Source organism: Nomascus leucogenys, chromosome 1a (genome assembly GCF_006542625.1).
Source record: "Nomascus leucogenys isolate Asia chromosome 1a, Asia_NLE_v1, whole genome shotgun sequence".
Taxonomy (NCBI): Eukaryota; Metazoa; Chordata; class Mammalia; order Primates; family Hylobatidae; genus Nomascus; species Nomascus leucogenys.
Window position 1 is genome coordinate 25,585,873 of NC_044381.1, and position 21,482 is coordinate 25,607,354.

The 21,482-nt window shown below is 41.5% G+C and overlaps 1 protein-coding gene across 3 annotated transcripts in view; it reads left to right on the forward strand.

The window, feature by feature from the left end:
* Positions 1 to 1,554: 1,554 nt before the first annotated feature.
* Positions 1,555 to 21,482, forward strand: part of CTNNAL1 (catenin alpha like 1) — a 71,157-nt gene continuing 51,229 nt past the window's right edge. For all 3 annotated transcript variants that reach the window (XM_003260334.3, XM_030824448.1, XM_030824304.1), the window contains exons 1-2: positions 1,555 to 1,847; positions 16,994 to 17,183. In XM_003260334.3, the coding sequence (XP_003260382.1) occupies positions 1,707 to 1,847; positions 16,994 to 17,183 (331 nt within the window). In that variant the 5' untranslated portion in view covers positions 1,555 to 1,706. The remainder of the gene's footprint in view (positions 1,848 to 16,993; positions 17,184 to 21,482) is intronic.

A 21,482-nucleotide genomic window follows, 5' to 3' on the forward strand; every position in this document is an offset into this window, starting at 1 on the left:
TCGTGGTAAACTTAATCTCCTGTGTGTTGAAAAACTTGATCTTTTGTGAAGCCAAACTTTCATGAATCCATCCATCTCCAAGGCCTTCTGTCTTGCCATTTCCTCCGGCACCATTGTGTACACTGAATTCTTAAGAGATACTGTCAACTTCGTAAGGGAAGGTGTGTCCAGGAAGTGGACACTGGGCGCCTTAAAGAGGCCAAGGGCCCTCAGTGCACAGGGGAAGGTGGCCTTGTGATAGGTAAGGAAGTGGTGAGATGGTTGGCTGAGGAGAATTGTAAGAAAAAGTTGGATTGAGGACCTGTCCTTTTTGAATGAAGAAAAAGAAGCTGAAGCTTGGCTATCTTCAGTACCAAAGACAGTTGCGCAGCACTGGTAGATTGATGAAGCCGAAGTGGCAGGTTGAAGTACGGTGAAGGGCCTTTCAACGGTGCTTGGGAAAGAGCTTTCTGATGCCTCAGGTTGAGGTACCCAGCTCATCAATCTGGTGTTATGGAAGAAGAGATGATCCAGGCCAAGGTGTCCAGGTGGACTTGCCAGCCTCAGATTCTTTTTTACTCTGATAGGTTCTCGCTGGCAAATATGGTAGTTGACAAAACATTTGTTCATGCTTCTCAGTCTTGCTTAAGTCTGGAATTCCTTCACAGCATGCATACTGCTGACAACCTCCTTTTGGCCTTGCTCCTGGAGACCTTAGAATAGGAGTCTTCAACTCCCCGCCCCCATTGTGGGGCTCTGTGCGAGCCCAGGGTTGTGCTTACAAAACTGATTCTTAGCCTTCCCTTCAAGTGAGTTGTCAGAAATACACACTTGGTATTTTCATGCAATAAACAGTTATGAAGAAACTGCTCTGTGCCTGGCACTAGGAAAAAACTTTGAAAAATAGTTTTAAGAAGTAGTGTTGAACAGTAGATGAGGCTTTTTCATGTTTCTTTTAAATTTCTTTTGAATAAGTCTAAACAGTAGTGTGAAAGATATACTGATTTCCTGCCGAATACCCAGATACTCCATTAATGATTGCATTATCAAAGGTTCCCCCTTCAATCCAGCTCAAAGTGTTAGTGAGAAATACATGGTGAAAGAATGAGCAGGGTGGAGTGGAAATTGGACCTTCCGGAGAAGCCCCAGGAAGACATTACCACTGGAATTCCCGTCCCAGGGGAAAGGCCCCTCCCAACAGACTTGATTCTGGTTTTGGTCTACCAGTTTCAACCCCAGCACAGCTTCCAGAAGTCTTTGCGGGAATTCAGAGCTGATGTAGGACAAGTCACCTATCGAGAGGACGGGAGGCTTTGCTGGGGGCGGTTGTCTGTCCAAGTAAGAGGAGGCCATGTGGCCGTGTGACTGAGATTTGTTTTGTTTCTCCTCGCCACCCTGGCGAGAAGGTGCCTGGAACCCATGGAAGGGGTCTGAGAAGAGATAGGGGCGGGGCCGTGTGGGGGCGGGACCCGGCTTAGGGGGCGGGGTTGCAGGGAGCCCACCGTAGGCTGGACTGCGGGGGCGGGGCAGAGGCCGGGGGTGGGCGGGGCCATACGGTGACGGGCGGTGGGGCGCAGGGTTGGGGGCGGAGCCCTAGGGGGGCGGGCCCCTGGGGGCGGGGGCTCGGTTGGCGCGAGTGTCCTGTCGCCGCCGCCTCGGGCTGATGGGCTGACTGGCGGCAGGCTTGCCGTGGCGCGGAGTCCCGGCTGCGGGATAGACCGAGGGCCATGGCCGCCTCTCCCGGACCCGCCGGCGTTAGCGGCGCCGGAGCAGTCTACGGCTCCGGCTCTTCAGGCTTCGCCCTCGACTCGGGACTGGAGATCAAAACTCGCTCGGTGGAGCAGACGCTACTCCCGCTGGTTTCTCAGGTAAAGTGGCGCCTGGCGCGGCCCCTCTTCTCCCTCCCGCCGCGGCCCGCGATGGCGGCCGCCGCTCGCACGACCGGACGGGAGGCAGCCGCTGCCCCACTTTCCGCGCCGGCACTGCGGCGTTGTTGTCGGACCGCCTGTGTGGGGCTCCGGTACGGGCCTCGGTCCGGGCGGCGAGAGACTGGATAATCCAAACTCCGGCGGCAGGGTTGAGTGGACTCGGCAGCAGGGGAGGCTGCGGGGCTGGGGTGCCGGCCTGGGCCTTTGCCCCCAGTACCTGCCTCGGGTCTGTGGCTCCCGGGGGCCCCCGGCCGGGCGATGCCCCCTCCGCGGGGCGAGTGGTTGAGCCCAGCTCCCGAGGCAGAGAGGACCCCCGCGGGGGCCCCCGCTGGCACTTAGGGCCCTCCTCGATAATCGACTCTGTCACCAGTTCGCAGCCCGGTCCCGAGCCCCGCTCCTCCGCCTGGGGTATTCCTCCCGGCCTCCTCGCTCAGCGTGCGCTCCCTGATCCTTTGTCCCTCCCCGCCGTAGGTCAGTTTGCTGGCCTCCCATTCATCCCGGCCACTCTACCCCTTCCCCTGAACCTGCTGCTGCTCACTTCTGCCCGCTTCTGTCCGGCCTCGTGGAAAAGTGACGTGGAGACTGTCTGACAGTTAATCCAGATGCACACCGTTTTGCCAAGTCCCGTTTGGGATGTGTGCGTTACTGTATTTACCAATCAGCTAACCGACGCCCTGAGTTTTAGGAAAGTTTTTGTTTCTCTGAGCTGGGTTATATGCAGCTTCAGGGCTAGAATTCCTCACTTAGGTCTGTGGTAAGATGCCAAGCACTGTGGGGAGTGAATTCTGTGCCTTCGGGAGCGCGTTGGCGATGTGTGACTCACATCTAGGTTGTAACCACTTCGTGACTCATACTAGGATTACCAAGATTTTAGAGGTAGATGAAATCTTAAAGATTATCTGACTTTAAAAATTCTTTCTTTAGCATCCTTGACACCTGGCCACCAGTACCCTGCTTAAACATGTTTAATGAAGGGGAGCCTGTAGCTGTTGCATAGAATTCTAAATACTATTATCTCTTCTCCTGCCCAGCCCTGCAAATATTTGAAAACAGCAGCCACACATGTCCCCGGATTCCTGTTATGCTGGTTAAATAAACATCCCTATTTTCTTCACCTTCGCGTGGCTAACAGAGCAGTGATGTATTACCTGACACTTTCCCTCCCTTTTCCTGTGTCTCATAGAGGCTCTGACCAGTGGGAAGGGCTACTGGGATCTCGCAGTAATGTCAGACCCACCGCTCCTCCCCTATCTCCACTAGCACAAACACAGCCAAAATAAGAAATACTGGAGCAGTTTTAAGAGGCAGAGAGATAAAAGAGTGATGGAGTTCAAGTTGATAGTATTTTATCCATTTTTTAAATAACACCTGTGTAATGCTTACTATGTGGTAGGCCAGGTTCTAAGCACTTTGTAAATATTAACTCATTAATTCTCATAACAATCATGTGAAGTTGGTATATATTCTCGTGGTATGGGCGAGGAAACTGAGGAATAGTGAGGTTAAATAATTTGCCATTAGGGCTTTCAGTAAGTGCCAAACTGGGATTTGCATCCAGGTACCCTGGCTCCAGAAGGTTCTCTTTGCTACACTATGCTGTGTCCTCTCTAGAGATTAGAAGCAGTAATGAGGTTTAGAGAAAAAGATAGTACACAGTGGAAAAACAAGCTAGAAAGTCGTAATCTGGAGAAATGGCAACTTTTCACAGCATGCACTGCTAAAAATGTATCAATCTTACAGCTCTGCATTGTGTAATTCTGGGGTAAAAGAAGCCAGAGAAGGGTAGGAAAGCAGAGGAAGAAAAGTATAAATCACTGCTGAGAGTTAGAGGTCAATGCCAAAGGGGAAGAATGCCTGCCTTTTTTTTTTCTTTTTCCAGTTAAAGCCTTGTTCAGGGTCACAGCTGAGGTTTTGCATCCCACACATTGTATGTCTACAGCTCCATCTCTGTCACAACACCATAACTGATATTCCTCATAATTGACTGTCCTTAACAAGAAAAAGTTAAAATCAAGAAGTGTATTAAGCATTGCCAGAATACTCGGTTAACAAAGCAGGGAAGTACAATTTAGAAAGATTTTAAAGTTTCAGTGTTAGGAGATTAAAAGCAGTTCTCCAGAAAACTCATATGTCCACAAGTCTCATTTTCTGAGAATGCTGTATTATTACCCAACTCATGTTTCACCATCTCATCCACAAGGATATTTTAAGCATTTTAAGCAAGCATTTATTGCGTGCTTATTTGTTGCTGTTTTTTGAGGGGCTTATATTCTAGTTGGTCTGTAGGTCATGTATAGAATAGCACATGCAAAGTGTCAAATGAACATCATCAATGGTACATACCCTAAAAGCTCAGAGAAGGCATGGATGAGTCAGCAGCGATGTCATGGAGGAGTCAGGGTTTTGAGGTAAACAAGTAGGTCTGGCACTAAACGGTTTAAAGTAGATAGTTTCTATTCTGGTATCATCTAGCTTCTTCTGACTCTCCAAGTGAAAAGTCCTGGGTTACTGGCCTTATTCTATGAATGCAAGATTATATCAATATTAGAAAAATGTGTACAGTTTTCTTTGCATTCACAGATTAGAAAAGATATATTTTTATAACGATGCAGAAAAAGCATTCAACTAAATTCAGCTTCTAATAATGATAAGAAGCACTTAGGGAACTAGTATTAGGAAAAAGTGTCCTTAACCTGATAGAGTATCCACAGAAAACTTTTAGTTAACATCATAGCAACAGTCAAATTTAAAATAAACATTTCCTTTAAAGCCAGAAACCAGAGTGGGGTGCCTGCTATGCTTCTATTCAGCATTGCACTGGAAATTCTAGCCAGTGTAATACGACAAGGAGAAGAAATAAAATGAATAAATATAGGAAAGGAAAAACCAAAAGTCTCAGTGTGATATAATAACCTATGTAGAAAACTCAAAACAGTCTACAAGTAAATTATAAAAATTAGGAGTGTTGGCAAGTTCACTGAATGTAGGATACTAAAATCAATTGCATTTTTCTACATTGATAACAAACAAGGCACAGGTGCACTGGCTGGTGCCTGTAATCCCAGCTACTCTAGTCTCAGCTATTCAGGAGGCTGAAAAATGGGAGGATGGCTTGAGCCCAGCAGCTCAGGGCTGCAGTTAGCTGTGATCATGCCACTGTGCTCCAGCCTGGCCAACAAGGACCCTGTCTTTAAAAAATAATTTTAAAATAATAAAAAATAAATAGAAAAAGTAATTATTAAAAAATCCAGTTATATTAACAATAACAGCAAAATATGAGCTTCCTAAGAATATACTGCTTTTGCTATGTATATATAGAGATAGAGCTCTTTCTCTATATATACATAGCAAAAGTGGTCAAACTTCATGGAGAAAATTTAAAAATTTTATCAAAAGCCAACATGGATCTAAATAAATGGGAGAAAAGTACTGTGTTCGAGCCTAGGTTGACATATTATAGACATATCAATTATCCCTATTGGTCAATTTAATGCAATTTCCATGAAAATTTCAGCAAGATTTTTCAGTAGAACTTGATAAAAGTAATTCTGAAGTTTATATGAAAGCACAAACGGCCAAGATTAGGCAGAAGAGAAACAAGGTGGATGGACTTGCTCTGCCAGATTTCAAGGCTCATTATAAAACTGTAGTAATTAAGACAATGTGGGTATCAGAACAGGGGTGAAAAACATAGACCTGTGATACAGAATAGAAAACCCTAGAACAGATCCACACATGTATGGAAACTCGGTAAATGACAATTGACATTGCTGGTCAGTGGGGAAAGGAAGAACTTAAAAAAAATTAAGCTGGGACAATTGGATATCTAAACAGAAATATATGAAATTGGATCTCTGTCCCATACCAGTAAAAAGTCAACTTCAGATGGAGTAAAGACAATATGAAAGTAAAAGCTCACAACACTTTTAGAAAAAAAAATAGGGCAATATCTTCATTACCTTATGCCGGGAAAGGATTTGTTAGTATACCACAAGTATGAACCTTAAGAAAAAAATGGATAAATTTGACTTCTTTAAAATGAAGAACCCAGGCCAGGCGCAGTGGCTCACACCTGTAATCCCAGCAATTTGGGAGGCTGAGGTAGGTGGATCACTGGAGTCCAGGATTTTGAGACCAGCCTCGGCAACGTGGTGAAACCCCGTCTCTACAAAAAATACAAAAAATTAGTCGGGTGTGATGGCATGCACCTGTGGTCCCAGCTACTCTGGAGGCTGAGGTGTGAGGATTTCTTGAGCTGGGGAGGTTAAGCCTGCTGTGAGCTGTGATCACAACACTGCACTCAGCCTGGGTGACAGAGTGACAGAGTGAGACCCTGTCTCAAAAAAAAAAAAAAAAAAAAAAAACCTCTGTTCATCAAAGCGAAAAGGTAAGTCATGAAGTGGGAGAATATGATTCCAACACAAATAACCAATAAATGATTTGTAGTACCTAGAATAAATAAAATACTCCAATGAACAAAAAATAAAAAGATTAGCCATTAAAAATTGGTTAAAAAATAATTTCACAGAAGAGGAAACAGCTAAAAGATATATGAAAAGATATTCAACTTCATTAGAAATCAATGAACTGCAAGCTAAAAAATCCACAGTGAGAATAAGTGTTGGTGAGGAATGTGGAGATGATAGGAATATCCGTGTTACAACCATTTTGAAAATGGTTTGTTGTAATCTATTATAATTGAAGGTGGGCATTACCTGTGGCCCAGCAATTCCACTCCTAAGTCAGTACCCCTAGAGAAACTCCTACACGCCTATTAGAAAAATGGATTGGGGCTGGGCGTGGTGGCTCATGCCTGTAATCCCAGCACTTTGGGAGGCTGAGTTAGGTGGATCACCTGAGGTCAGGAGTTTAAGACCAGCCTGACCAATCCCGTCTCTACTAAAAATACAAAAGTTAGCTGGCATGGTGGTGCATGCCTGTAATCCCAGCTACTCGGGAGGCTGGGGCAGGAGAATCGCTTGAACCTGGGCGTCAGAGGTTGCAGTGAGCCAAGATTGTACCACTGCACTCCAGCCTGGGCAACAGAGTGAGACTGTCTCAAAAAAAAAAAAAAGAAAGATGGATTGGAATGTGGATAGCATTTTTACTTCTGATGGCCCCAAACTGGAAACTTCCCAAATGTCTTTTAACAGTAGTATGTTTACATAAATTGTGCTATGTTCATGTAACGATATACTCTGTCACTGAAATGAATAAACCATAGCTATAATTATCAGTGGGGATGAATCTCAAGAACATAATGTTGAGTGAAAAAAAATAAAGGTTCGATACCAGATAAAACTAAACCAGATATCATTTAGGGTATACTGTATGTGCAATAGTTATAATAAGGGAGTGATGAACACAAAATTGGGATGATGGTTTCTTTTGGGACAAGAGAGTGATATGCACAAGGAATAGCCACAGAGTACATGGGCTGTCAGAGATACTGACATTGTTCTCTTAAGCTTGGTGGTGGCTGCACAGGTCTTTCTTTCATTTCTTTAAACTCCACACATATATGTTATATATACTCATATGTTTTATATTTTATAATTCAGACAGTTTCTTGAAAAGCCCTGGGCTAAGAACCAAGCATATTTTATGTAGAGTACCTCCCCACCTCCATTAATAATCACTTTATTCTCCCTGTCAGAATTCCCACTCCAAGTCTTATAATGCTTTTATTCAAGGAAGGGAAGAAGGATATCTGCCACAGAACTCCACCCTGGTGTGGAATGTTATTCTACTGCCCACTAGTCTTTTCCTGTCTATGATAGATTTCCTTTATTCACTATTTATACAGACCCCTTAAATTTCTAAGGTAGCCTACCTCATTTTCCCATTACTCTCTGCATTGTCCTGGAAGCTTTTCAGGATTCTTGTTGCAGTTACGTTGTTGATGAAGAGAGTAAATAAGGCGCCCTCTCTGCTCTTTGCTCATTGTGTATGTGAATATACACGTGTTTTTTTCTTTTCTTTTCTTTTTTTTTTTTTTTTTTTTTGTGATGGAGTCTCGCTCTGTCACCCAGGCTAGAGTGCAATGGCGGGATCTCGGCTCACTGCATCCTCTGCCTCCTAGGTTCAAGCAATTCTCCCGCCTCTGCCTCCCAAGTAGTTGGGATTACAGGCACCCAGGCACCCTGCATCAAGCCCGGCTAATTTTTTGTTTGTTTGTTTTTTTGTAGAGATGGAGTTTCACCACGTTGGCCAGGCTGGTCTTGAACTCCTGACCTCAGGTGATCCGCCAGCCTTGGCCTCCCAAAGTGCTGGGATTACAGGTGTGATCTGCCACACCTGGCTGATGGGTACAATTATTATTTCCATTTTCACAGGTGAGAACACAGAGTCACAGAAAGGTTAGATAACTTGCCACATGGTCACATGGCAGAGCCAGAATTCAAAACCAGGCAGAATGATGTCCATGCCCTTAACTGCTGGGATATGCTTTGGTGTTTTGCACTTCTTGACACCCTTTGTTAGAAGCTATCAAGTAAACCCTAATTCTTATTCTTTTATTCCACAGCAGAGTTCTTTAGTACACCAGATCTTCTTTCTTCCCCCAAGGGATGCCTTTTCTGCCCTCTTCTCTGGTTCATTTAGCTGTTCTCTAGACTCTGGTGTCAGGGCAACTCCAAGTTATGACTCTCAATTTAATATCCTTCCTATTTTTTCAGAACTATGGCTAAGATTGCATTTGTCATATTATAATTAACAAAGCACTCTTGCTAGTTGTCTTTCCCTTGATCCTTAATGTAATCCTGGCAGGTAAGAGAGACGGTGTAGTGATTAAGAGTGTAGGTAGCTCCCCTGGCTTTGTGACCTCGGGCAAATACTTAACCTCTTCAAATTTCAGATTTTTTATCTATAAAATTAGGGTAATAATAGTATGTATCTATTAGATGCTGGAGAAGCAAGCATTAAAAGAATTGATACATGTAAAACACATAGGCCAGTGCCTGGTACTGTTGTGCTTAACAAATGTTAGCTAGTCTTATTTTTTACATGATAAGGAAAGTGAAGTTTAATCTCAATTTTGTAAAACTGTGTATTTAAGTATCTATATGTATAAAACAAGACTGGAAAGAATTATGCCAGAATTCTCAGAGGATAGTAGGATTATGGGTAATTTTTATTTCTTGAGGCTCTCCTATATTTTCCATTTCTGTTTATAAATAATAAACATGTATAACTTATGAACCTACCTTTTAAAACATTTAAAACTAATTTTAGAATATAAGCAGACCTTAAATAAAGAATGTTACATATTGACTTAGTTCCTCTAAATAAAATTTTAAAGGCATACTATATTTGGATTGAACATTTCCCAGACTGCTTTCCAGTAAAAGGAAGGCAGCCACACCTAATTATGCACTGGGGAAGGCGCTTCTAGTGAAAGCAAAATGTGTCTTTTGGAACTGAACAATAGTTCATATTTTAGCCTAATTGCAGGATCTTTTCTTTGTAATTGAAATTTTAAAACTTTATGTAAATGAAATATTTAATAAACAAAATCACCTTAATCTGTTCGGGTTGCTATAAAAAATACAATAAACTGGGTGCCTTAAACAACAGAAATTTATGCCTCACAGTTATGTAGGCTGGGTAGTCTAGGATCAGGGTTCAGGCAGTTTCAGTATCCGGTGAGGGTCCACATTCTGGTTCATGGACAGCTGTCTTCTCACTGTTCTCTCAGGGTGGAAATGAGTGAGAGAGCTTTCTGAGGCCTCTTTTAAAAGGCATTAATCCCATTCATGAGAGCTCCTCCCCCATGACCTAATCGTCTCCCAAAGGCCCCACCTCATAATACCATCACATTGGGGGTTAGGATTTTAACATAAGGATTTGTGGAGGGGGAGGGGGAATGGGACACAAACATTCAATCTATGGCAAGCACTTAAACTCCTTTCCACTGCAGAGTCTTTTCCAAGATGTTAGCTTGGAATAGTCAATGCTGAGCAAGTTCTCTTTTTTTTCATGTGATAGTAACAATTCCCTAGAGTCTGTCAGGTGTGGAAAAGGATTAAGCTGGTGCCAATAGGATTTGTTCTCTGCTTCCCAGCAGCATGGCCCACAGTCATTCTCCAAATTAAAATTATTGTGACTCTTTCACATGATTATGTAATGGGCTTTTAGGTAACATTTCAATTAAAAAAAATAGGAAAGATTAAAAACTTCCAGTAAAAGAAGGAGTATTAGGTGGGGACTTGGTGTCAGTTTAAACCTGAGTTCAAATTCTAAACTAGGCTACTTATCAGTTGTATGAGCCAAGTATGCAATTTCACTCAGCCTCAGTTTTTTAATCTTTAATAATACCTGAGGATTAAGTAAGATAGCTAATTATAGTATGTCTTTGAACACTTACAATAAACTGTTTATGGTACTGTGTTAAACACAATGCTTTAATTATTTTATTAACTCTTCTTATTTATTTATTTATTTATTTATTTTTTTCAAGACAGAGTCTTGCTCTGTCACCCAGGCTGGAGTGCAATGGCATCATCTCAGCTCACTGCAACCTCTGCCTCCCAGGTTCAAGCAATTATCCTGCCTCAGCCTCCTGAGTAGCTGGAATTATAGGTGCACACGACCACGCCCGGCTAATTTTTGTATTTTTAGTAGAGATGGGATTTCACCATGTTGGCCAAGCTGGTCTCAAATTCCTGACCTCGTGATCTGCCCACCTTGGCCTCCCAAAGTGCTGGGATTACAAGTGTGAGCCACTGCGCCCAGCCAACTCTTCTTATTAACATTATAAGGCAGAGAAGGCAATATGGCTAAGTGGCTAAGAGGCTAGTCTCTGCAGTCAGAATATCTGGATTTAAATCCTAACTCTCCCATACTTCTTGATGTCCAACTTCCTCATTTGTAAAATAGGGATGATTATTACCCCAATTTTCCAATTTGGGGAAATGAGGTTGATTAATATTAACCTATTTCACTGGGTTGTTGTATGACATTATAGGGTAGTGTTTAGGAGTATGGTCTCTAGAATTGAAATGTCTGACTCTGAATCCTAACTCTAGCACTTATTAGCTGTGTGACCTTAAATAAGCACCTTTTAGCATGGGTTTCCTTAGGCTCATGATATGAGCCTTTTCACTTGGCCGGTCAAGTGTCTTCATGACATGGGAATTGTCTTTCCCTAGGGTGAACAGAGAGAAAGAAAGATGAAAACCACAGTGACTTTATGACTTGCCCTCAAAAGTAGCATACTGTCACTACTGTTTTATTCTACTAGTTAGAAATAAGTAGCTAAGTTCAGCCTGTACTCAAGGAGAGGGGAATGAGACTTCACCTATTTAAGGGAGGAATAGCAAATAATTTGTGGACATATTTTAGAACTACCTACACTCTAACCCTCTGCCCACAAATTGTTTACCTTATTCCCACCTGCAAGTAACCTCTCCCCATTCATATCCTCTCCAAAGTCACAACATCAGCTGGAAATCCACGATGTTGGTATCTATTACAAATATGATCCCGGAGAGACTTCTTATATGTAGTAGTTCCTTAAGTGTAATGTCTTTCAGCTTTAGGATGACCACTATAGACTCTTCTGTTCAAAAAATGAGAAAATAGAAAGTATAGAATAACCGCTATAGAGTCCTGTTCAAAAATGAAAAAAAAATAGGAGCCACTGGTTTATGGCATTCTGAACTCCTCCTGGGCAAATGTTGCCAGTTCCTTGATTAAGACTGAAGTCCTGGGAATAGTTCATGGCTCTTGATTCTGCCCTCTAAGTCATTATTTTACATGAATTGTAGCTCATGTTTTCAGCTGCATAGATTTCTCAGCCTGTTCCCTGCCTATGGAAGTTTGGAGCAGGGGCTGGTATGAAAGCTTCTTTTCATACAAAGATGTATTCCCTTTTAGTCCAAGCTGATAGGGTTTCTGCAAACACAATTATCTTAAAAATTTTGTAGGTCTTCTGTGAGTCATATTGAATTCATTCTACTAGACAAAAGCCCACACCCACAAGTCTGTTTGATATATGCTCTTCTTTAACTTGGGCTTCTGCTGGGACTGCTGAGGAGTAATACCTTTAGGCTTCTTAGGAGATCTGTTGTTTACCTGAATGGTTGTCTGAAGCAATACCTTGGACCTTTCTGAGAGCTTAAGATTTTATAGTCATACCCTTAGCTGCATCTTTAGGTGCTTTCTTGACACAGCCCTAGATTTTATTTTTGCCTGGAAGCCATTCTTAATTTTAGTGTGGTGTGGCATCTGGAGAAGATTTTTTTTTTTTTTTTTTTTGAGATGGAGTTTTGCTCTTGTTGCCCAGGCTGGAGTGCAATGGCACGATCTTGGCTTACCAAGATTCTCCGCCTCCCAGATTCAAGCGATTCTCTTGCCTCAGCCTCTCCAGTAGCTGGGATTACAGGCATGTACCAGCACGCCTGGCTAACTTTTTTTTTTTTTTTTTTTTTTTAGTGGAGATGGGGTTTCTCCATGTTGGTCAGGCTGGTCTCGAACTCCCAACCTCAGGTGATCTGCCCGCCTCAGCTACCGAAGTGCTGATTATTATAGGTGTGAGCCACCATGCACGGCATGGAGAAGGAATTTTTAAAACCAGCAAGTTCTGGCTTGTTTTTATTTATCCGTGTTTCTTTTAATTTTTCTCTTCTCTTACATTTTACTGTAAGCAGCAAAAAGAAACCAGGTAGCAACTTCAGAGTCTGCTTTGACATCTCCTTAGTTAGATCTCTGAATTCATTAGGTATATTTTCTCCTTTTCATGTTAATGAGGGTGACTTTCTGTCACCCTATAACAAGGAACCCCTTTTCTTTTTTTTTTTTTTTTATTATTATACTTTAGGGTTTTAGGGTACATGTGCACAATGTGCAGGTTTGTTACATATGTATCCATGTGCCATGTTGATTTCCTGCACCCATTAACTCGTCATTTAGCATTAGGTGTATCTCCTAATGCTGTCCCTCCCCCCTCCCCCCACCCCACAACAGTCCCCGGAGTGTGATGTTCCCCTTCCTGTGTCCATGAGTTCTCATTGTTCAATTCCCACCTATGAGTGAGAACATGCGGTGTTTGGTTTTTTGTCCTTGCGATAGTTTACTGAGAATGATGTTTTCCAGTTTCATCCATGTCCCTACAAAGGACACGAACTCATCATTTTTTATGGCTGCATAGTATTCCATGGTGTATATGTGCCACATTTTCTTAATCCAGTCTATCGTTGTTGGACATTTGGGTTGGTTCCAACTCTTTGCTATTGTGAATAGTGCCGCAATAAACATACGTGTGCATGTGTCTTTATAGCAGCATGATTTATAGTCCTTTGGGTATATACCCAGTAATGGGATGGCTGGGTCAAATGGTATTTCTAGTTCGAGATCCCTGAGGGATCGCCACACTGACTTCCACAATGGTTGAACTAGTTTACAGTCCCACCAACAGTGTAAAAGTGTTCCTATTTCTCCACAACCTCTCCAGCACCTGTTGTTTCCTGATTTTTTAATGATGGCCATTCTAACTGGTGTGAGATGGTATCTCACTGTGGTTTTGATTTGCATTTCTCTGATGGCCAGTGATGATGAGCATTTCTTCATGTGTTTTCTGGCTGCATAAATGTCTTCTTTTGAGAAGTGTCTGTTCATGTCCTCTGCCCACTTTTTGATGGGGTTGTTTGTTTTTTTCTTGTAAATTTGTTTGAGTTCGTTATAGATTCTGGATATTAGCCCTTTGTCAGATGAGTAGGTTGCAAAAATTTTCTCCCATTCTGTAGGTTGCCTGTTCATTCTGATGATAGTTTCTTTTGCTGTGCAGAAGCTCTTTAGTTTAATGAGATCCCATTTGTCAATTTTGGCTTTTGTTGCCATTGCTTTTGGTGTTTTAGACATGAAGTCAACAAGGAACCCCTTTTCTCCAGTTTCCAGTAAGATTTTTCTCACTTTTCCTTAAGCTTTTACCCATAGCTTCTGCTATGGCCTGATTGTTGGCATTCCCCCAAAATTTATATGTTGGAACTTAACCCTCATAATGATGGTATTAAGAGTTGGGGCCTTTGGGAGGTGATTATGTCACAAGGGAACCTTCATGAATAGGATTGGTGTTCTTATAAAAGAGGCTTCAGGGAGCCTTGTGAGGACATAGAAGACACCACTTGTGAGGAATGGGTCCTTAGTAGACACCAGATCTGTTGGTGCCTTGATCCTGGACTTCCCAGCCTCCAGAACTGTAAGCAGTACATTTCTGTTATTTATAAATTACTCGGTTTAAGGTATTTTGTTATAGCACCCCTAACTAAGACAGCTTCCTCAAAGGTCATCATGCTTCTGCAAAGTTTCTTTGACGTTTCTAGTTTTTATTCACTCAAAGTTCTTTCAATTTCCACAGCCCAATTTTAGAGCCATTCTCACATTTTAAGTTTTATTACAGCCTCACCCCAAATCCAGGCACCAAAATCTGTATTAGTTATCTATTGATGCAGAACAAATTAACTGAAATTTAGTGCATTAAAACAACAAACATTATCTTACGGTTTCTGCGGGTTAATTCTCGGGTGGCTTACCTGGTGGTTCTGGAGTGAGCTCTCTCATAAAATCAAAATAAAGATGATTGACCAAGCCTGCAGTAATCCAAAGGCTTGACTGGGGCTGGAGAATCTGCTCTCAGGTTCACTCATTCAGTTGTTGGCATGAGGCCTCAGTTCTTCACTATCTTTCGGCCAGAACCTTCAGTTACCTTGTGGGGCTTTCCATAGGGTTGCTTGAGTGCCTTCCATTATGTGGCAGTTGGCTTGCTCCCACTGTGATTGATCCTGCAGAGAGTGAGTGAGTAAGTAAGATGAAAGTCACCGTGTGTTCTATGACCTACTCTTAGAAGCACTCCATTATTTTCACTTTATTCCATTTATTAGAAGTGAGTCACCAACTGCAGTCCACACTCATGTGGAGAGAAATGAGGCTCTGCCTCTTGAGGGGAGAATTTGTGGACATGTTTTAAAACCACTACAGAGATTATACCACTTTTCTGCTTAAAAAACCTTCAGTGGTTTCAAACCACTGCGGAGATTATATCACTTTTGTGTTTAAAAAACCCTTCAATAGCTTCAAATTACTGCAGAGATTATAGTATTTTCTAGTTTAAACGCCCTTGAGTATCTTCTTGTAATACATAGAATAAAATATAAGTTCTTTTTTTTTTTTTTTTTTAAGATGGAGTCTCATACTGTCACCCGGGCTGTAGTGCAGTGGTGCAATCTCGGCTCACTGCAACCTCCACCTCCTGGGTTCAAGCGATTCTCCTGCCTCAGCCTCCCAAGTAGCTGGGATTACAGGCATGTGCCACCACACCTGGCTAATTTTTTTTTTTTTTTTGTATTTTTAGTAGAGACGGGGTTTCACTATGTTGGCCAGGCTGGTCTTGAACTCCTGACCTTGTGATCTGCCTGCCTCGGCCTCCCAAAGTGCTAGGATTACAGGCATAGCCACTGCACCCAGCCAATATAAATTATTTATTCCAATTCCAGAACCCTTTATTCCAGGCTGGTCCCTGCCCATCCCATCTCTTGGATATTGGTTTTAACTTGCCCCCGACCCGCTGTCCTTTAGCACTTCCGACTTCACCTCATTCCTTGAACAGGAGAGGCTCATTCCTTAGGGCTTTTTTTTTTCCCCCTCCACTGTTCCTTCTCCTAGAATGCTCTTTATCCTTTGATGTTTGCTGGTCTGACTACTTCGCTATCATTTAGATCTCAGCCTAAACATCCCTTCCTCTTAGAAGGAAGACCAATCAATTTCAGGTAGCTACACAGATACTTTATATCACACTATCCTAACATTTTGTACATAACAGTTATATTAAAGTTTATTTTTTGTTTACCTATTTATGTGATTTTTAGTTCTCCTCCACTCCTTCACTAGAATGTAAGCCCCATGGGAACGTGGGCTTTTCTTTCTTGTTGATTGTTATTTCAGGTTTGCCTAGAATTTTATTTGGGATATGATAGTGTGCAACAAATATATTTTGTGCAACTGAATTATTGCTATTCTACCATACTGTAAACCTACTGGGGGTCGGATTGTCTTAGTCTCATTCACTGATACATCCTTAGCAACTGGCATATAGTAGATATTCAAAATTTGATGAAAAGCAATATTGTAGTTGAGGTAACTTAGAGATTAAATTTCCCTAGATCACTTAGCAAGTAATCACCGAGCCAAGACTCAAACCCAGGTCTATTAATTCTAAATTATTAATACCTAAACATACATATAAAGTGCTTGGCACATAGTAGTTGTGCAAAGAGTAGAAGTGATTCTCTTCCCCTTCTTGTAATGCTCTTCCCCTTCTTTTAATACTAGTACATGTACGCTGAGCAGTAGTTGGGAATCTATGTTTTTCATACAACATTTCTTTAATAAATATTCTTAGATGTCAGCATAGTTCATGTACTAGTTTCCTAAGATATTTTGAAGAATTATGTTTGTTTCAGTGAGCTGAAGTTGTCACGTTTTGTATTTTATTTCATGGCCTGGGATCAAGTGTTAAAACTCTCGGTATTTCGTTTATTTTGAGTCGGATGCAACAAAACTTAGCACAATGTAAAATATAGATTACAATGCTCATTCTAAAGTATCTAGTTAATTTGGTAAACATGTATGGCACAAGTACTATTTTGTACAACCTGTGCTCCATGGTAGGCAATGGAGTGGAATGGAGAGGAAGAAGAGCTGTCTCTACTCTCATAGCATCTGAAGTCGTAGTAGAGGAAACTAGACCTGAAGTATTTTGGCTTTCTGAATGTAATGATCTATCCGCTTCTACTTTTCTCCTTAAGATTTGTTGAAAGATCTGGAGGGCCTCTGGAACTGTATGCCCCAGATAAACTGCATGCCCCCAGATAACTGCCCTCAGGTGAACTTGGAGTTGTAATTAATGGAAACATTGTCCTAAGGAATGATGGAGGATACTTTGCTGGTTGTCTCTGTTGAAGCATCTCTAACTATTGATTTAGTCTATTGAGCTATCCAATATGCCAGGCTTCATTTTCTTTGACTTTGTGATACAGCTTAAAAAAAAAAAAGGTATTGAGATAAAAGTTGCTTTTATCTTTTATTTTTAGATCACCACACTTATTAATCATAAAGATAATACCAAAAAGTCTGATAAAACTCTGCAAGCAATTCAGCGTGTAGGACAAGCTGTCAACTTGGCAGTTGGAAGATTTGTTAAAGTAGGAGAAGCTATAGCCAATGAAAACTGGGATTTGAAAGAAGAAATAAATATTGCTTGTATTGAAGCTAAACAAGCAGGTAGGTGGATATTGATTTTGAAGACTGTTCAAACCACTTTTATTGCTTTGGTTATGACGAAAAATTATTGTTTTATTTTGAATAAAGATATATAGCTCTTTGATTATGGCTGCCTGAAACATTAAAGGCCTGGATTAGCTTCCGCAAATACTGGAATCCAAGTATTTGCAAATCCAAGCTTCGCTTGGATCAAGTCCTAAATCTGAAACACAGGACTCCTTCACTGGTCAGAGTTAGTGATCGGCCATCCTCATCAGCCACTGAGATGTGAAAGAGACAGAGAAGTGGGAGCTGTGGCCTCTATTCTCTAAGAACATATTAGTCTACCTTCCATGACATAAGAAATGGAAATAAGCATTAGTATTCATTAGTATTCTACAGCAAACAAATCATAGTGACTTCAAACTTCATGATGGTTCACAGTTCTCTATAGATTGTAGCACAGAAGCCTTTGAGAACCTAGGGTGTTTTGAGGACTGCAGCTTTGTTGAAGTATCATTTATCCATTAATTTTTTCAATAAATATTCACTGAATGCTGGTGATATATCAGGCATTCTTTTAGACCATAGGGAGATAGGCATGGACAAATCAGTCCCAAATCTGCCATCGTGGGCCTTGCATTCTGCTGAGGGAGACAGATCATAAATGAATATGTATGTAATGTCAGGTGGTGATCGTTACCATGTAAAAAAAAAAAAGCAAGGTAAGAGTTAGGAGAACAATGAAGGTGCTGTTTTAGAGAGGGCAGGGTTTTTTAACTTTGGTGCTACTGACATCTTGGGCTGGATACTTCTCTGTTGTGGGAGGCTGACCTGTACATTGTAGGATGTTTATCAGCATCACTAGCTTCTACCTACTAGATGCTGGAAGGTCCCCTCTCCTTCCATGGGACAACTAGAAATAGCTCTAGACATTACCAAATGTCCCGTGAGGGGTAAAAATGGCCCCCAGTTGAGAACTCCTGGGACAGGGGATTAGGAAGACCCGCTAAGGAAGGAACATTAGAGCAGAGACTGCAATGGAATGAAGGCCTGAGCTATGTGGATACTTGGGGGAAGGGCATTCCTGGCAAGGAGAAAGTGAGAATAGGCAAGGACTGGAATTTTAGACTATGTTCTAAGTGGAATGAGGGATTAGTGGGAGATTTTGTGCTGGGCAATGACATGATCTCATTTGTATTTTTAAAAGAGTAACTGGTGGCTCCTGTATAGAAAATACATTTTAGGGGGTGTGAAGATGGATTCAGAGAAACCAGTTAGGAGGTTGTCACAGTGGTCCAGGTGATAGATGATGGTGACTTAGACTAGACGATAGCATTTGAGGTGGTGAAAGGTGGCTTTGTTTCAATATATTGCCAAGGTGGAGCTGATAGGATTGGCTGATGGTTTGGATGTGATAGAAGAGCCAGGGATAACTCCAAGATTTGGGATATGAACAGCTGGGCAAATGGTGGTGCCATCCACTGAGATGAGGAACTCTGAGAGAGGGGCAGGTCATCAGCAGGAGGAGAGTGACTGCGATAAAACCAAGTAAATGTGGAGGGGTGGACAAGATCATACACGGTCCTGTATGTTATGTGGATGATTTCAACTATTATTCTATACTAGGAGTCATTGAGAAATTTTGAGCCAGATGAAAGACATATTGTTTTGTGTTATTTTGTTTTGTTTTGTTTTTTCAAAACAAGAACATTTCACAGATGTTTTGTGTTAGATAGAAGTCTTTCTGATAGTGTGGAGGAAGTGAACGAATGAGGACAGCCTGAGAGAAGGTTGAGACTGAAGGCAGGGAGATTAATAGGGAAGCTTTTGTGGTAAAACCAGCTAGGCCAAGTCAGTGTAACAGGGCTGTAAAGAACAGGAAGAGTACACAAAATACTCATTAAGGTGGTTGAATAGGTAAAAGTAGATTGTTGACTAAAGGAAAGGGAAGACCCTGGGTTGACATTTGGATTTCTAGCCATTCACTGGGACAGAGAATAGGTTTTATGTGGGAAGCAGGGGGGGATGTCCTTATTCTATTCATAATTTATATTTTTCCTACTTTAGAAAAGGATTTGAAAGCACTAACAATAAAAGACATGTTCAATAAACTTATTAAAATAGGATGTGAAAATAAACCAGAAACTTTGGCAAACATTATTATTTTAATTAAGCATGAAATTTATCTTTGTACTTCCTGGAAGGCAAGACAAAAATGTGGGAAATAAAGGGTTATATAATCTCATTGTTTGTTGAAAGGAAGCAAACCAGCTTGTAAGAGGAGAGACTTTTTTTCCTGACACTAAATTATTGTGTGGGTGCTTATGAAACAGGCATTACGTAATGGACAATTCAACAGAAAATGTAGAGATGTTCTTCATATAACTGTTTTTTTTGCAAGAAAGCTTTGTAGTTAAAAAAAAAGAAATAAAAAAATTACTGTTTCTTCTAACAACCATTGATTAAAGCAGGAGTACAGTATTTTTAAACAAAAGGACAACCTGAGTCCTGTGCTCCTTGTTGGCTTTGTAGCATGTCATTGTGCTCAGTGTAAGGTGAGAGAGGAGGACGTGGTACACTGACACGAGTACCATACGCCCAGGCAGCTCCATAAATGGAGTATTTTGGAAGCTGTCAGGTTTCATGGGCTCCACATGTCATCTTCCTCCTAGTGTCACTCAGGTAAGAGTATGAGAATGATGCCTTCTGGAGTTGTAAAATATAGAAGCCTTTTTTTCTCTTAATACATACAAACTTAAGACTTCATTAAATCACTGCTGTAATGTTTCTAGCCCACTCAACGCCTACGAATCATTTTCTTTTTTCGACAACAGCATTCATTTGAGGGAACTAATATAAAGTAGTAGATAAAGAACTGGAGCTGGCTGGGTGCAGTTGCGCACACCTGTAATCCCAACACTTGGAGGCCAAGGCGGGTGGATCGCTTGAGCTGTGTTTGAGACCAACCTGGGCAACATAGTGAGTCCCTGTCTCTACAAAACATAAGAAAAAAAAATAGCCAGGTGTGGTGGTGCATGCCTCCAGTCCCAGCTACTTGGGAGGCAGAGATGAGAGGATTGTTTGAGCCCAAGGAGGTTGAGGTTGCAGTGAGCAGTGATGGTGCCACTGCACTCCAGCCTGGGAGATGACAGAGTGAGACCCTGTCTCAAAAAAAAAAAAAAAAAGAACTGAATTCTTAGAGTCAGATTGCCTAGATTTTAATCCTAGTGCTTCTACTTGCAAGCAGGGTATATTGGGCAATCTATTAAACATTTCTAAACCTCAGTGTTCTCATCTATAAAATGAGACTGTTAGGGTTTGTAGAGGTGTTTGGATATAATGCATGTATCATTTCACACATAGTAAGTGCTCAATAAATATTAGTTGTCATTATAATAATTAATTTTTATTCTTACTTCCCTGTGTTGAACTCTTAACATTATATTGTTGCTTTTTACTTGGCTACCAGGCAAGGTTTATATTTATGTTTTATATGGAATTTCAACAAATATTTGTGTTTGATTGACCTTGGGTTTTCCTATTAAGGCACAGCACTAGTAATTACATATAATAAATTAAAAATGATACCCGTGAAGCTGTAAGACAGCTTTGTGACTTTTTTAGGGAACTGATTTCTGAACAGTTTACACTTTGAACAACTTTATAATGTTAAGGAAGCAATGGACCATGTTGGTGGAGCCGACCAAATGTTACTATCCCACGTACTTATGAGTTAAATGCCTGGGGTCTAGTCAGAAAAAGGAAAGGTTGAATAATGCCATATGTTCAGGCTTACATGTGGTATCTTTTGTGGTTGAGAGGTGTAGAAAAAATAAATTAACATTTTCCAGAGGATCAGAGGAAACATTGTTATCCTTTTAGCTAGTAATGATAGAATGCAAACTGATACTTTTCCTCCTGCCCCTTCTGTATGCCTTAAGGTTAATTCTAAGCACTTTCGTTCTCTGTTCTTTGCTATCAAAACTTTGTATTAGTTACCTATTTCTGTGTAACAAATTAACCCAAACTTAGCAACTTAAAACCACAAACATTTACTATCTCAAACAGTTTCTGAGGGGGCACCAATCAGGGAGTGGCTTCACTGGGTGGCTCCGGATCAGAGTGTCTCATGAGGTAGCCGTCAGTGTGTTGACCAGGCCTCTGTTACCTGGAAGCTTGACTGGACTGCAGTTCTGCTTCCAGCCTCCCTCTCATGGTTGTTGGCAGGCTTCACTTCCTTGCTGGCTGTTGGCTGGAGGCCTCACTTCCTTTCCACATAGGTCTCTGTGTAGTAAGGGCTGCTTATGACATGGCAAC